Source organism: Notechis scutatus, chromosome 15, assembly GCF_049901735.1.
Source record: "Notechis scutatus isolate UNSWTSFEM ecotype Mainland chromosome 15, rNotScu1.2, whole genome shotgun sequence".
Taxonomy (NCBI): Eukaryota; Metazoa; Chordata; class Lepidosauria; order Squamata; family Elapidae; genus Notechis; species Notechis scutatus.
In genome coordinates, this window is record NC_142023.1 from 9832901 (window position 1) to 9847235 (window position 14335).

The window sequence follows — 14335 nt, forward strand, 5'->3', positions numbered from 1 at the left end:
TAGGGTTTCCTTGATTATTACAGGGTAGGACATGAAAGGCAACGAGACCTGGCAAAAATCAGAGATGGCAGGGTGGGGGACAGCGAATGAAACTGACATGGCACACTTTAGACCTCTCTCTGGCCCAGCTGGCATCTGTGAAGAGCGGTTTCCCCCTGCAACTCGTGGCCCTTCAAAGGAAACGGAATCGAATGTCCCAGAAAAATCCAACTTTCAAACCATATGGTGAGTGAGGACAGACTTTGAAGAGGCTCTCGCTGCGCTCTGGGCGCTGTCCGAGGTGCTGAACTCCAGTTTGCTGTCCGAGGTGCTGAACGGTTGAGAAAAAAATGTCTTAAGGAAGAAGAAGACGGGGCTTATTTTATGGATGGGTGAGATTTTTATTTTTTTTTTAATCCCAAGGAGGGGAACATACACCATATTGTTTCTTCCTCCTGTTTTGCTCACAACAACCCTGTTAGGTAGACTGGAGAGAGAGAGAAGAAGTGATGCGAAGTCAACCGAACGGCCTTTCATGCCTGAAGTGGGACTAGAACTCCCAGTCTCCTGGTGGATTGGCCCAAAGTCACCCCAATGGCTTTTCTGACTAAGGTGGGACTAGAACTCCCGGATTAGAACTTGCCCTTTCTAGCCTGATGCCATAACCATGAGGCAAAACTGTCTCTAATTTGGGTCTTCTTCACTTCTGTTTGGGGTGATGTGCCCATAACTAGGCCAGACAAGTGATCAATGTTTACATAAAGTAGCTCTAAGCTTGACTGTTTCCTTGAGGACATTTCATAACCCAACTTAGTAACATCATCAGCACTAGAAAGAGTGGACTTTGCAGGGAGGAGAAGAGGAGGAGGAGCAGGAGAATGGGTACTGTGCGGTCCTTGATGTTCTCTCAGCTTGTTTGTTTCCTTGCACACATTTCATGACCCAACTAGGTAACACCATCCGTGCTAGTGAGTGTGATTTGCTCTCTGTGTATACATGGTAGCCCTGAGCTTGGTTGTTTTCTTGCAGACGTTGCATTACCCATCTAGGTAACATCCTCCGTCCCCTGAGTAGAAATATTCTCTTTCCTCTGTCCTAGATCCTTTCAGGTCCATGGTTCCTCCAGAAAGATTTGTCTGAAATATTCTCCTGCCCAAGGCCACTTCCCCTGCTGAAGACCGCTAGCCAGAGGCTGGGAACGGGCCCCCTTCCCCCATGTTCCTCTCCGCCCAGCTGTCCCTCCTTCTCTCCCACAACCATCACCCCCTGCTTGATTGCTCCTCATCCCACTGGTCAAGCCAGCCGGTCCAGCAAGCCGAGGAGAGGAGCTGAGAAGGGAATGGGGAGGAGGAGAAGGGGGGACTTAAATTGGATTCCACCAGCTTTTGCTGGCCAGACCCCAGGATCTCTTGAAATGACACATCAAAGCAGGACGGGAGAGGCTGTCGGTTTCTGAGAGCAGCATGAAGCACCTTTGTAATGTGACAGCCTCAAAGCTGCCAAGGCATGTCTCCAGCTGCGAGGGGCTGCGGGAAGCTTTTGACGCGCCCGCCCGGTGGGACTCTGAAGACTTCCAAGGAAGGCACGGAGTTCTTTCTTTCCCCTTCTCCAGCTCCCGAATGCCTAACGTGCCTGCTTTAGAGCCGGCTTTGAGTCACCGGGGACCCGGGGAAAGGCCTAATTGGGTCATTTAGTCCACCCTTCACCTGCCTGACATGGAGCTGTTCTCCGGGACTCCATCCTGGACAGCTTACATTCCCGGCACCTTTGAAGGAAAGCTGTTTCTTCTCGTTGGCGGAGAGCGGGGAAAAGTTTCTCAGAATTATTAAACACACACCGATCCACCAACTCCTACTTTGGTTTGCTGGCTGCTCGCCTGGAGGAGGCACGGTTAGGTGTTTTTTAGGGGTGGACTGTGGGGGTCCTTGATGCTCTCTGAGCTTTTGGCAGACTAGGTGGCATCATCAATGTTAGAAGAGAGTGAGGTTTGTGGAGTGGAGGAGGAGAAGAAGAGGGGGAGAGACAGAAGAAGAGATGGATGACAACTTTGGTGTCCTTGGTGCTCTTTGGGCATGGTGTTTTGTTACCAACTAGGTAATATCATCAGTGCTAGTGGGGTTTGTGCAGTAGAGGAGAATGAGAACGGGGGGAGGAGGGGAGGAGGAAGAGGAGAAGAGGAGGAGGAGGAAAGGAAGAATAGGAAGAGAAGAAGGACGACTGTGATATCCTCGGTTCTCTCTGAGCATGATGATTTTCTTGCAGACATTTCATTACCCAACTAGGCGACATGTGCAGGAGTTTCCTGCAGCTACCATATAAACCCCACACACTGTAGCGCTCTTGATGTTCTAATAGAAGAGGATATTTACAGCTCAGGGCGGAGCTGTTTGGGCTGTAAAGACACACTTCCTTTCCCAATTTCATTTGTAAAAGGTCTTGGAGGTTTATTTTGTTTTTTAAAAAGTGAGAAATTGTAGGAAATGTTTAAAAGGAGGGAGGGAAAAGAAACAAGAAAGGAGTTGAAAGAAATCAGGAAAAATGGATGGAGGCCAAGACTGCTGAGACGTTGCCTTTGTGGCTAAGTCAAGCAGTTGGAGATGGCCATGAACTCGTAGCTTAGCACAGCTCCAAAGGAAACTTGGCTGTATATTTATTTTACCCAACTGATAGAGAAAACTTTCTCTGCCGATAGCCTGAGGCTGGTCAGCCGAATCCTACACGGATGAAACTCTGGAGCACAGCCCTCAGTCGTGCCGACGCTGGGTCACACAAAAACTAGAGGAAGAGTAGAAGGGAACATTTAAGACTCGGGGTTCAGCTTGGTGCTCTCTGAGCTGGATGGTTTTCTTGCAGACGTTTCATGACCTGGCTAGGTAACACCATCATAGAATAATGGAGGTGGAAGGGATCTTGGAGGTCATCTAGTCCAACCCCCTGCTTGAGCAGGGGAGTCTATTCCAAATATTAGCCCCTACCTAGGATCGAACTCACAGCCTCCTGGTTGTGAGGTGAGAGGTCCCCCTTCTAGGCCAGGGAATTTTGCAGAGTGAGGTTTGCAGAGGAACAGCAGCAATTCTGGGGTCCCAGGTGCTCTCTGACTTTGGTTATTTTCTAACAGACATTTCATCACCCAACTTGGTAACCTCATCAGCGCTGGGGTTTGCTCTCATTTTATATTCTAGGCTGGGCGGAGCTTGCCCTGTCTGTGTGGGCAGGAGGGTCCTTGGTGGTGTCTTGATTGGCATTTTTTTTTTACTTTTTTTTTAATTGAACAAACACACACAAAAAAGAAAAAGACATTTAAAAACAATGGACGTGGTGCAATCATCCTGACAGACCCAGTTGTCTTACATCGCTAATAGATATAAAGAATAATATGTATTTACATTTCATATACATAGCATATAATATATACATAGACATTAATCATCTTTAATATTTTTTTATTCTTCCTAGTTTCCCGCCGGTGATAAAAACTTTCCCCGTATTTTATAATAATCAAAATTGGCCTATTTCTCAATTGCACTGAGTTTGGCTCTAATTCTCTTTAACCCGCCTGTTCCTTCTCTGTCTCTAACCATGGTTTAGAACGTCCCTGACGGCTTGTGGGCCCAGCTGATTGGGGAGCGCCTGAAGCTTGACGATTGCCTCTGCAACGTACGTACAACCGGTGGCTTGCCAAGGGAGGGCCTGGGATTCGAACCCACATTTGAGGGGCTGCCCCAATAAACGGGGGGTGGGTGGGATCAACTTGTTCTGAAAAGCCCCTGAAGGCAGGACAAGAAGCAACGGATGGAAACCAACCAAGGAGAGAAGCAACCTAGAACTAAGGGAGAAACAGGAGGATGAATAGAACCCCTGGCCTCCAGAAACTGTGGGGGCTCCATCACTGGTGGACTTCAGGAAGAGTTTGGACATTTGTCCAGAAGGGTAGAGGAAGGGGGTTGGACTAGAAGACCTCCAAGGCCCCTTCTTCCAACCCTATGATTGTTCTAGGCCACTAAAACACAAAACCCCTTCCAAGCTCAGCCCTGTCACACCGAGGGGATATATAGATTTTCAGGGCCCTGAAAATCCAGGCAGGGTGGCGTTCCTTTTGCGGGATCTATTCTGCAAATCGGGAAATTGATCCCGAGATTCCCTGCCCTCATTACCAGCAAAGGCGCCCCACGTTCGGTTCCAAAAGAGCTTTAAAAGTGGGAAGCAAATCTTGCAGAGATGGTAGGGTTCCCCGTCCCTCCAAACCTCCGGCCAGATTTATGGCGGGAGACTTCGAAGGCAGCTCTGTGTATGTGTGTATCACACCGGAAGATAAAAAAACAAATGCCAAAAAATTGTGTGAAGTGAGCCTGCCAGCTGCTGTTCCTTTCTGCTTTTTTCTTTTTATTTCTCCTCCCGGTGCCATTCGGCCAGCCTTAATTGCCCCGGCTTTCTGTCCCACCTCTTGCCGTTGTGTTGGCTTTCGTGCCACCGCCCGTTGTGTTTGATACCCTGGGGTTTAACGCTGTCACTTGGAACCTCCAAGGGACCCCGTTTGTATTGATTGATGGGGCTGCCAAGTACCCCCAGAGGGCTGGTTCCCCTAATGCAAATGCCGCTAGAAGCACCAGCGATCACAACAGTGTGTCTGTGTGTGTCTTGAAGCACAAGGGCCATGGGCATTAAGTCCTGCAGCTGGCAGCTTGCTGGTCAAAGGTTTCCGGCATCTTTGCGCATTACAGTTTGTCAGGTGGCTCTTCCTCCTCCGCGGCTCAGCCAAATAAATGTATAGGCATCAAGAAAAATTCTGCCTTAGCCAGAAGCTCCAACTTGGTTTTGAAATAGCTGTCAGAAGGATAGAATAGAATAGAATAGAATAGAATAGAATAGAATAGAATAGAATAGAATAGAATAGAATAGAATGTAGAGTAGAGTAGAATAGAATAGGAAAGAAAAGAAATTAGAATAGAATATTCTTTATTGGCCAAGTGTGGCTTTATTGGCCAAGATTGGACACACAAGGAATTTGTCTTGGTGCAGATGCTGTCAGTGTACATAAAAGAAACGATACATTCATCAAGAGTCAAGAATCATCAGGTCCAACACTTAATAATGGTCCTAGGGTACAATAAGCAATCAAATCATACTAGGAAACAATAAAAAACGTTAGGATACAAGCAACAAGGTTACAGTCATGTGGTCATAAGTGGGAGGAGAACGCTTGGCAACCGTTGGCTCATACATACGACCGTTGCCAATGTCCTGGGGATCACATCGTCTCCTTTTTACAACCTTCTGACAAGCCAAAGCCTGCGGCAGGAGGAAAAGCCGGATTCACTTACCAGCATGGCGACCGCAGGGATGCTGGTGGCAAGAAAGGTCATAGGACAAGGAGGGGGCAAAACTCACTTAACAACCAAGGCCACGGGCTTGTGGTCGTAAGCCGAGGACGACCTGTAGAAGGGGCCTCCAGCCCCACAGCTTCCTCCCGATCGGAAGGGGTTATTAATGAGTCTTTAAAGGGGAGCCATAGGTGGGAGCCATGGTCAATATATAATCAATATATAATTCGTTCCACACCCTGCTGTTCCATCTCTCTTTCTACCCCCACCATCCCTCCCTCCCTCCCTCCTCCTCCTCCTCCTCTCCTTCCTCCCCCTCCCCTCTCCAACATCTGTTGGAAGTGGTCCCTCCTGTGATCCCACATCTGCTCGCAGCTGTTTCAGACCTCCGGCTCTACGCCAGGCAGCCAGCCGTGGGGAGGCAGCGGGTGGGGGCCAGGAGTGCCCTGAGCATCCAGGCCCTTTTGATGTGGGATAAAACAGAAGCCGGCCGCTGGGGGCGGGGGGGGCTGGAGGGGTTGGGGAGGTTCGGCCGAGGGAGCCCAGCGGAATATCAATAAACCACCTTGGCGGTGGATGTTTGACTGAAGTGTCGAGCCGGTGGATAATGTAGTCTAATTAGGGCTAGGCCAGGCTCTCGGAACGGAGGAACCTTGGCGGGGTAGGAGAGGGAGAGAATGACCCATATATCTGTCCTTAGAGGGGCTGATTTATAATGCATTAGCCCTGCACTTTGAAATGGGCTTAATTATAGACAACTTGTTTGTCAATCTACCTTCTATTCCCTCCACGCCTTCCTTCCTTCCTTCCCTTCCTCTTTCCCATTTATCTTCCTTCCATCTCTCCTGTCTTCTCATTGTCTATCTGTGTCTCTCTCTGTATCTATGTATCTATGTTTCTATGTATTTATGTTTCTATCTATCTATCTATCTATCTATCTATCTATCTATCTATCTATCTATCTATCTATCTATCTTCTATCTATTATCTTTATCTTATCTTTATCTTTATCTTTATCTTTATCTTTATCTTTATCTTTATCATCTTATCTTATCTTATCTGTGTCTACCATCCTAAACTCCCTCTCATCTATATCATCCATCCTTCCTTCCATCCATCCATCCATCCATATCTGTGTCCGCCCATCCATCCTTCTCTCTCCTCTATCATCTGTCTCTGTGTAATTATCATCTATCATCTATCATATCTATTTTAAAACTATCTACTCAAATTCACTGGTCCTCTGTTGTGTTTTGCGTCCGTTGTTCTGCGGGCGCTCTTTAGAGGGATTAATTTTGCACATCTTATCCTTCAGGGTTGGATTCTGGAAGGAATTCCTGACAGCCGAGAATTCGCCAGGTCCTTACAAGTACACGGTATCGTTCCTAGACATGTCGGTATGGACTTCGCCTTCTCAAATTCTCTCGGAATGCTTCCCAGTTCATATCCAATAACATTTGAACTGTGGCTGCCGTAAATGTGCTTGCCACTACAGGTAATCCTCGGCTTACGACGGCCGTCAAGCTCAAAATTTCCTTTTCCTGAGCCAGTCAGATGCTGACTGAGCTTTGCCCCGTTTTTCGTATCTTTCTTGTCACTGTGGTTGAGAGAATCACTCCTGTTGTTCAGTTCTCAACACGGTCTTTAAGTGAATCTGGCTTCCCTTTCTCGTCGGAAGGTTGCAAAAGGGGAACCACGCTGCGACCACCGTAAATATGAGTTGGGTTTTGCTCACGTGCTCATGGAGGTGCTACAAAGGCCGTAAGTCTGAAACACGGCCATCAGTTCCTTCTTTCAGTGCTATCGTACCTTCAAATGAGCTGTTGTAAGCCGAGGACTACCTTTACCAGACCCAGGAGAAACCTCAATGTTGATTGGATCTGAAAGCACGGGGGCAAGTGGGGGGGGGGGAAACAGTACCCCCAATTTTCAGTCCTGCATCGGTAATGCTTTCCTCAATTATTTGTTTGTTTGTTTTCCCAGTGGTGCTCTATGCTCCCGACATCGTCCTGATTGAGCGGAATTTGGGAAAGCGAGTGGATGAAATCACCGGAGGTACACCTTGATTTTTTTTCCACTGTAGATGTTGATTGGGAAATTGACAATGGCAAAAGAAAATATTTGGGGTAGGGGAGGCAGAGCGTCCCCGTTTGATCTTGGAAAGGATCCCGCTTCCGCCTGGTCCTGTCACGTGTTTGGAGAATAGTGTCATGCGCCTGTTGCAGTCTGATTCCAAGGGGGAGATTGAGCAGCTCTTGTGGCTGTGGAGGAAAATGGGGAAGGGCACAGTCTGGCTGGGCATTCAGAGGAAGACCCAGGGCCATCCCCTCTTCATCCTTTGGCACGCAGCGAGGAACGGAGAAGGGAGCAACATGGGTTACGGGGGAGAAAAAGGCCCTGATTCCCTTCATTAGCTGCAGCTGGGGAAACAGGATATAAAGGGCATTTGCACAGGGCTCCTTGCTGGAAGCAAAGCGTGCATTTTCTTGGTCGAGGCTTATCTGGGTTTTGGTGTCCTCCCAACTTGTGGATGCTACGTTATCCTCTTTCCTAGAGGAGCAAATACAAAGAAACATCCCTGTTGTTATATTTCTCCGGTGTTCCAAATATTCTCCAAGAATAAGATTGGTCTGCAAGCTAAATATTGTTTCAGGATTTAAGTTGAGTCCATCTCACGCGTGGTCTTTATCCCAGAGGTGTATCATACGACTTTCGATTGGCCCACCGACGACAACATCCGCTGGCGTCTGAAGGCCCCTAAAGGCATCTCTGAAAAGGAGACCGCTCAGAGGCTGCTGGAATATCACCGAAACTTCCCGGGAATAGTCCAGTCCTTTGGGAAGTCCATCAAGTTGATCAACGCAGACCAGCCCTGTGCGGACGCCTTCTGGCAAGGTGGGAAGAGGTTGTACGTGTGAATCGTCCTTCATGTAGGGATCGTCCTTGGGATGGAGTGGCATCAACCAGTAGATGAGTGTCTCTCAACCTTGGCCACGTGAAGATGGGTGGGCTTCAGCTCCCAAAATGAACAGAATGACAGGGTTGGAAGGCACCTTGGCACTCTGTTAACGCAGCCTGGAATTGCATTGGCCTTTTTGGCTGCTGCAGCACACGGCTGGCTCATATGGAAGCGATCGCCCGCTAGGATGCCCAAGATCCCTCTCGCCCTTCCTGACCATCGAGCCGGCGTTCTCCAGACCACCTGCATTCTGGGAATTGAAATCCACCCAGCTTCAAGTTGCCAAGGTTGACAAATACGGCCACAGACCCAAATCCTAAGAGGCAGAGAACATCATGGAATCCCCTCAAGGAAGGAACACCGTCTCATTCGGTTTGGTCTGTTGCCTTAGGTTTGAACATGGCTTTTTCAATAGGAAAACAGGAGAAATCTCTTGCTCTAAAGTCAGGCTTTTAAAAAAATAAAATAATAATAATAATAATTGCTCCACTCCCAACCGTCTGCCGCTGATAGCCTCTTCATCCAACTTCACTCCGTGTTTAATGCGTTTGGCAAAAAGGCCTCTCGCTAATTTCAAGGCCTCTATTTTTTTTTTAAGGAAAACAAAGCCAGCCGAAGTTTACATTTGAAGTTTACAAATTAATTACTTCTAAATTACTTAATTAAATTTAAAAGTTCACATCATCGTTCATAAACAATTCATGCCTCGGATTGCAAATGCATGCACACAGCCTGAATATTAATTATCGTTAATTAATAATGCAGTGAGAGAAATTGAAAAGTGGAATGATAAAAAATAAACAAACCTCCCTCCCTCCCTCTCTCTCTCTCTCTCTTTTTTTTTTCCAGTGAAGGCATCTACTTTCTTTCCTTTTTTTTTTAAAGAATAATTAGAAGTGGAGTCTAGGGGATCATTACTTCTAATTAACTTGGTTATTTATTGCAAATTAAGCATCATTTGTAAGCAGGCTGGTTAGCCTGAAATCTTTGTATCTTGGATATGCCGGCTCGGGGAGAAGAGACATAAGCTGGGATTGCTTAGCTGATGTTTGCTTGCGGTTCAACTTGTGCTCTTAAACTGGGAGCAACTTGGAATCAGGGTTTGGACTGTATCTATAAATTTGAAAAACTTCAGCAAGTTTCTTTCGCCAGCAAGGGAGGCAGTGTGTAAAATAGAGAATTGGGAACCTCTGGAGAGATAATTTCTGTAATGGGATAAGGAACAGATTCCTGATATGTATTAGATGTGCATTACCAGAAATCTACTCCCAGATAAGCAGAGGTGAAGTCCAATATTAGTATATTAGACCAACAATGAAGCAGTAAACAATATTCCAGTGAAGGAACTACCAATCCAGACAAACAAGCTAACAGTAAACAACAAGAAGCCACTAATCAAAAAATCACTAGGAACACTTCCACCAACACTGACAGGGCAAACCACTGCTCCTTGGCAGGTCCTTGGGTAGGGTATTGTTTTCTGCTTGATTGTTTGTCCGGTGTTAATACCTGCTTATCTGTATATAAACAAGAGAAGAAACCCCACTCACTTCTAGCAAGGATGATGGACCCTACTTGGGTCATGAAATATCTGTAAGGAAACAACCAAGCTCAGAGAAGACCCAGGACCCCATAGTCGTCATCGCCGCCTCCTCCCCCTCCCCCTCCTCCCAAACCCCATTCCCTTCTAGCACTGATGACGTTATATAGTTGGGTCATGAAACGTCAGCAAGAAAAGAACCAAGCTCAGAGAGCAACAAGGACCCCATAGTCATTATCTCCATCTCCATCACCACCACCACCACCTCCTCCTCTTCCTCCTCCTCCCTCCTACAAACTGCACTCCCTTCTGGCACTGATGACACTACCTAGTTGGGTGATGAAATATCAGCGTCGTATGACGGTTACAAAATGGGACCCAGCAGAAAAGAAAGGACAATTTGCAGTTCCGTTTATGCCACTCTTTTAAGAATGAGTAACAGGAATAGCTTTGTGGCCAGGTTCTCTCTGGTCATGAGGGAGCCAAACTCCATCCCTGTGTTCATCAATGGGAAACTCTTTGCCCTCATGTCCTTGTCAGTATCACTTTCTGCCTTTTTCTTTCTTCCTTTCTTCCATTGTTTTTTTTTAAAATAGTTCTGTCACATGTGAGACAGCCGCCTCATACGGACAGTCCCTTCTCAGCGCGGATTCTTCTTTGTGGACCTCCTGGTTCCGGAAAAAGTTTGCAGGCGGCCTTGCTAGCTCAGAAATACGGGCTCATCAACGGTTTGTGTTCCATAAATATTCTTCTTTGTGTTTCCTTTGTGCAGTCTTTTCCCCTGTTGGGGTAGTCCTCGGTTTATGACCACAGTTTCCATTCCTAAGCAAGATTTTTGTTAAGCGAGGTGCAAGCTGCCCTGGGGGAATCCTGGGAGTGGACGTCCGTCCATCTTAAAAGTTGCGCCAAGTTTGAGAAAGAGTTACTCTAGAGTAGAGGTCTTTAAACTTGGCAAGTTTTAAGACTTGTGGACTTCAACTCCCAGAATTCCCGAGCTAACCTGACTGGAGGAGGAATTCTGGGAGTTGGAAGTCCACAAGGCTTAAAGCTGTCAAGTTTGAAGACCCCTGAATTAGACCATTCGGGACAAAATGGCTGCCCAGTCTCTTCTTGAAAACCTGCAGGGATGGAGCCCCTTGATGTTTCGTTGGAGAACCGTCAAACGTTCTTCTGGCTAGAAGTTCGACTTGCAAATAAAATCCCCAAAGAAGTCAATAATTTACCTCTTCTACCCCAAAAATTATACGGAGGGATTTGTAAACTCCCTAAAGTCAAACTGAGGTGATTTCACCCTACCGTGGGCTGTTCAAATGCGAAAACAAAGATTGGAGAAGACAACTAAAGCAGCATCCCAGGAGTTTTGAGTGCTTGGGAGAACTTTCCCTCCAACAAACCTCAGATCTTCTTCTCAACAAGTTCCTTCAGCAATTATAAGTTTATGACCTGGGAGAACCGACCACCTCACTCCTGCGTATTTCTTATTTTGATTAGTATCTTTCTCTCTCGAACTTACAAAATGAAAAAAATAAAGTAGAGAGAGAGAGAGAGAAAAAAAAAAATTATTCAGTGTCCTTTTTTTCACATCTAGCTTTCCTTTTTCTATTTTTGCTTTTGGTTATTCTGCTCTCCCCTCCATCTTCTCCGTTTGAGTTCCTCTTTCTCTTCCTCCCTCCCTGTCTTACTTTTTCTTTTCTTTTTCCCTTTTTTTAAAAATTGTTTCTCCTTCTTCTCAGCTGAGCTTCCCTTTCTCTTCCTTCCATCTTTCCTCTCTCCCTCTTTCTCGTTCTTTTGTTTGTTCCCCTTTTGAAAAATTAATCTTATCTTTTTCTGTTTCTCCACTGAGCTCCCCTTTCCTTCCTTCCTTCCTTCCTCCCTCCCATCCCTATCTCTTCTTCCATCCTTACCTCTTCTTCCTTTCTTCCTCCCTGCCTCCCTTTTTTTCTTTTCTTTTTTTTCCTCCCTCCCTTTTTAAAAATTAACCTTGCCTTTTTCCATATCTCCTTTTTCTCAGTTTGCTGCGAGCAAATGCTTAAGGAAGCCGCTACTGGCGACACCAAACTGGGGAAGTTCATTAAGCCGTACCTGGATGGAGGATGGCCAGGTAGGGAGAAGGGTGACAGCTTTTTGGGAGAGGACGAAAGAAAATGGAATTGCCATGGTTGTTCCTGAGGACAGGCCCCCATAAGACGAATCCAATTAATAATAGAGAGTCCACGGTCATTTTTCTTTATGAATTCTGAGCTTAATTCTCCAAGTGGGGTGTTTTATTTATTTTTCTTACTTATGGGAAATATTTCTATAAATAACTCTTTATTTTCCCCCAAACCACATCCCTGTTAGGTGTGTTGGGCTGAGAGAGAGGGATTACTAGCCCAAGTCATCCATCTGAAAGTCACCTAGCCGGCTTTCATGCCTAAGGCAGGACTGGAACTCACCACCTCCTGGGGATTATCCCCAAGCCACCCACCCAGCTTTAAGGTGGACTAGAATTCTCTGTCTCCCTTTGACTGGTCCAGAATCACCTAACTGGCTTGCATGCCTAAGGTTGGACTAGAACTCACCACCTCCTGGGGATTATCCCAGGAGGGATAATCTACCGTTTGGGATCTACAAGGGAGGCTCGGGGTCATCCTAAGATAACAGGTAATCAGAGTTATATGATGATGATATTTGTATATTAACATCTTGGACACCTAAAGAGCACACTGCTCAACAAAGAAAGGAAATGTATGATATAAAACACTAAAAAATATTTCCAAAAAAAAAAATCTACCCCTACCTCAATCTCTAAAAAGTCTCTAACTGAGAGCAAATCTTTTTATTCCCCCCCCACTACATTTTGTGTGTGTATGTGTTTGTGTATGTATACTCATGTGTGTATGTATGTATGTATGTATATATGTGTGTGTATGTGTGTGTGTATACACACACACATACACACACATATATATTTGAGAAGACATAACTTACCCAGCCTCTCTGCGAGTTGAAAGGCTAGGTAAATTTCCCTGTCGGAGAGATAAGCTTGGGTTTTATTTCTTCTTTATTTGATGAAAAAAAATAATAAAGAAAGAAAATAAAATCACACGCTGCCTCAACATCGTAAGAAATCCTCGGGGACTTTTGCTGGGAGTTTTCTCCCCCCCGCCTCCGCTGGTCCTCCTCCCGCCGTGTGTTTGTAGTAGCGCGTGGCTACTTGGTAAATAATTTACAAGTTGATTAATAAACTCACAAGGGTATAATTAGGTGAAGGAGAGAAAGAGAAAGAAAGAGAGACGGCGGAGGCTTTGGTAAGGGGCACAGGGCTTAGGGGAGCTCCTGGCTCTCGTCTCTCCCCCATCTCTCTCTCTCTCTCTCTCTCTCTTTCTCTCTTTTTTTTCCCCTTTCTTTTTTTCATGAAACTTTCTAGGGTGCTGGCGTTTGATGATAACTTGGGAAGAGCTCAGCGCGCTTACCCTTTTGATGTGGAAATAGGACAGTTTGAATCCGTCGAGTTTAATTTTTCACAAGCTGTAAGGGCTGGATAGTCGTACTTCCTCAGTGTGTGTGTGTCTGTGTGTGTGTGTGTGTGAGAGAGAGATGGTAGACTAGAGGGAAAAATCCTGTTCTCTCTTTTTCTCTCCCTCCCTCCCTCCGTTTCTCTCTCTCTTTAAAACACTCACTCACCCAAACAGCCCTATGCAGAATCCAAAATCAGAGCAAATAAACAAATTGGTGTTTCTTTTTATTTTCCCAAGTTCTCTTTACCTGTGTATTGAGGTCCTTCTGCCCTGAAAGTTGGGTTGGGGGTCTCCAGCGAAGGGGGGGAAATTGGCAGGCAATTTATTTTGGGCTCTTTAAAAAAAACCGGCCCATTTTATGAACGCGTTTTCAAGAGGGGCCTCTGGCTTCCCTCTTGAGGATATTTTGAAATATCGCTTGGGATGTGTATGCCAGCTTCCAAGCACTGCATCAAAACTTTTAACAATTTTTTCTTTCTTTCTCTCTCTCTGTCTCTGTCTCTATCTCGTGGGAATTGTTAAAAGAGGAGCTTTCCCCCCCCCCGCTGAAAGGAGAAACAGCCAAAGTGTTTTTCCTTCTGGAGGTAAAATTTGGTAGTCGGGAGAATGTTTATATTTCTATAGGCTATTCTGGATCTTTTTTCTAGTTTTTTTGTTTGTTTGTTTGCATCTGGCCTTTAGATACATTGATACTGTACATTAGGTAGGTAGGTAGGATTAGATAGATGAGATAGAAGATAGATAGAAAGATAGAAAGATAGAAAGATAGAAAGATAGATAGATGATAGATAGATAGATAGATAGATAGATAGATGAGAGATAGATGAGATATAGATAAATACTGTAGATGGATAGAAAGATAGAAAGATGATAGATAGATACTGTAGATAGATAGATAGATAGATAGATAGATAGATAGATAGATAGATAGATAGATGATAGGTAGGTAGGTGGGTAGATAGATAGATAACCTTTATTGTCATTTTTTACTGTGGGGACACTGACACACATTAAAGATGAAATTCTGTTGCCTGAT

At 45.6% G+C, this 14335-nt stretch overlaps 1 protein-coding gene across 2 annotated transcripts in view; it reads left to right on the forward strand.

Moving 5' to 3' along the window:
- The window catches only part of AK8 (adenylate kinase 8), a 48268-nt gene that overhangs the window by 11219 nt on the left and 22714 nt on the right, over positions 1–14335 (forward strand). Inside the window, exons 5-10 of one of the 2 annotated variants that reach the window (XM_026687310.2) lie at positions 3568–3636; positions 6616–6697; positions 7284–7355; positions 7995–8195; positions 10396–10527; positions 11811–11900. In XM_026687310.2, the coding sequence (XP_026543095.1) occupies positions 3568–3636; positions 6616–6697; positions 7284–7355; positions 7995–8195; positions 10396–10527; positions 11811–11900 (646 nt within the window). The remainder of the gene's footprint in view (positions 1–3567; positions 3637–6615; positions 6698–7283; positions 7356–7994; positions 8196–10395; positions 10528–11810; positions 11901–14335) is intronic. The other variant, XM_087944131.1, reaches the window with a different exon arrangement.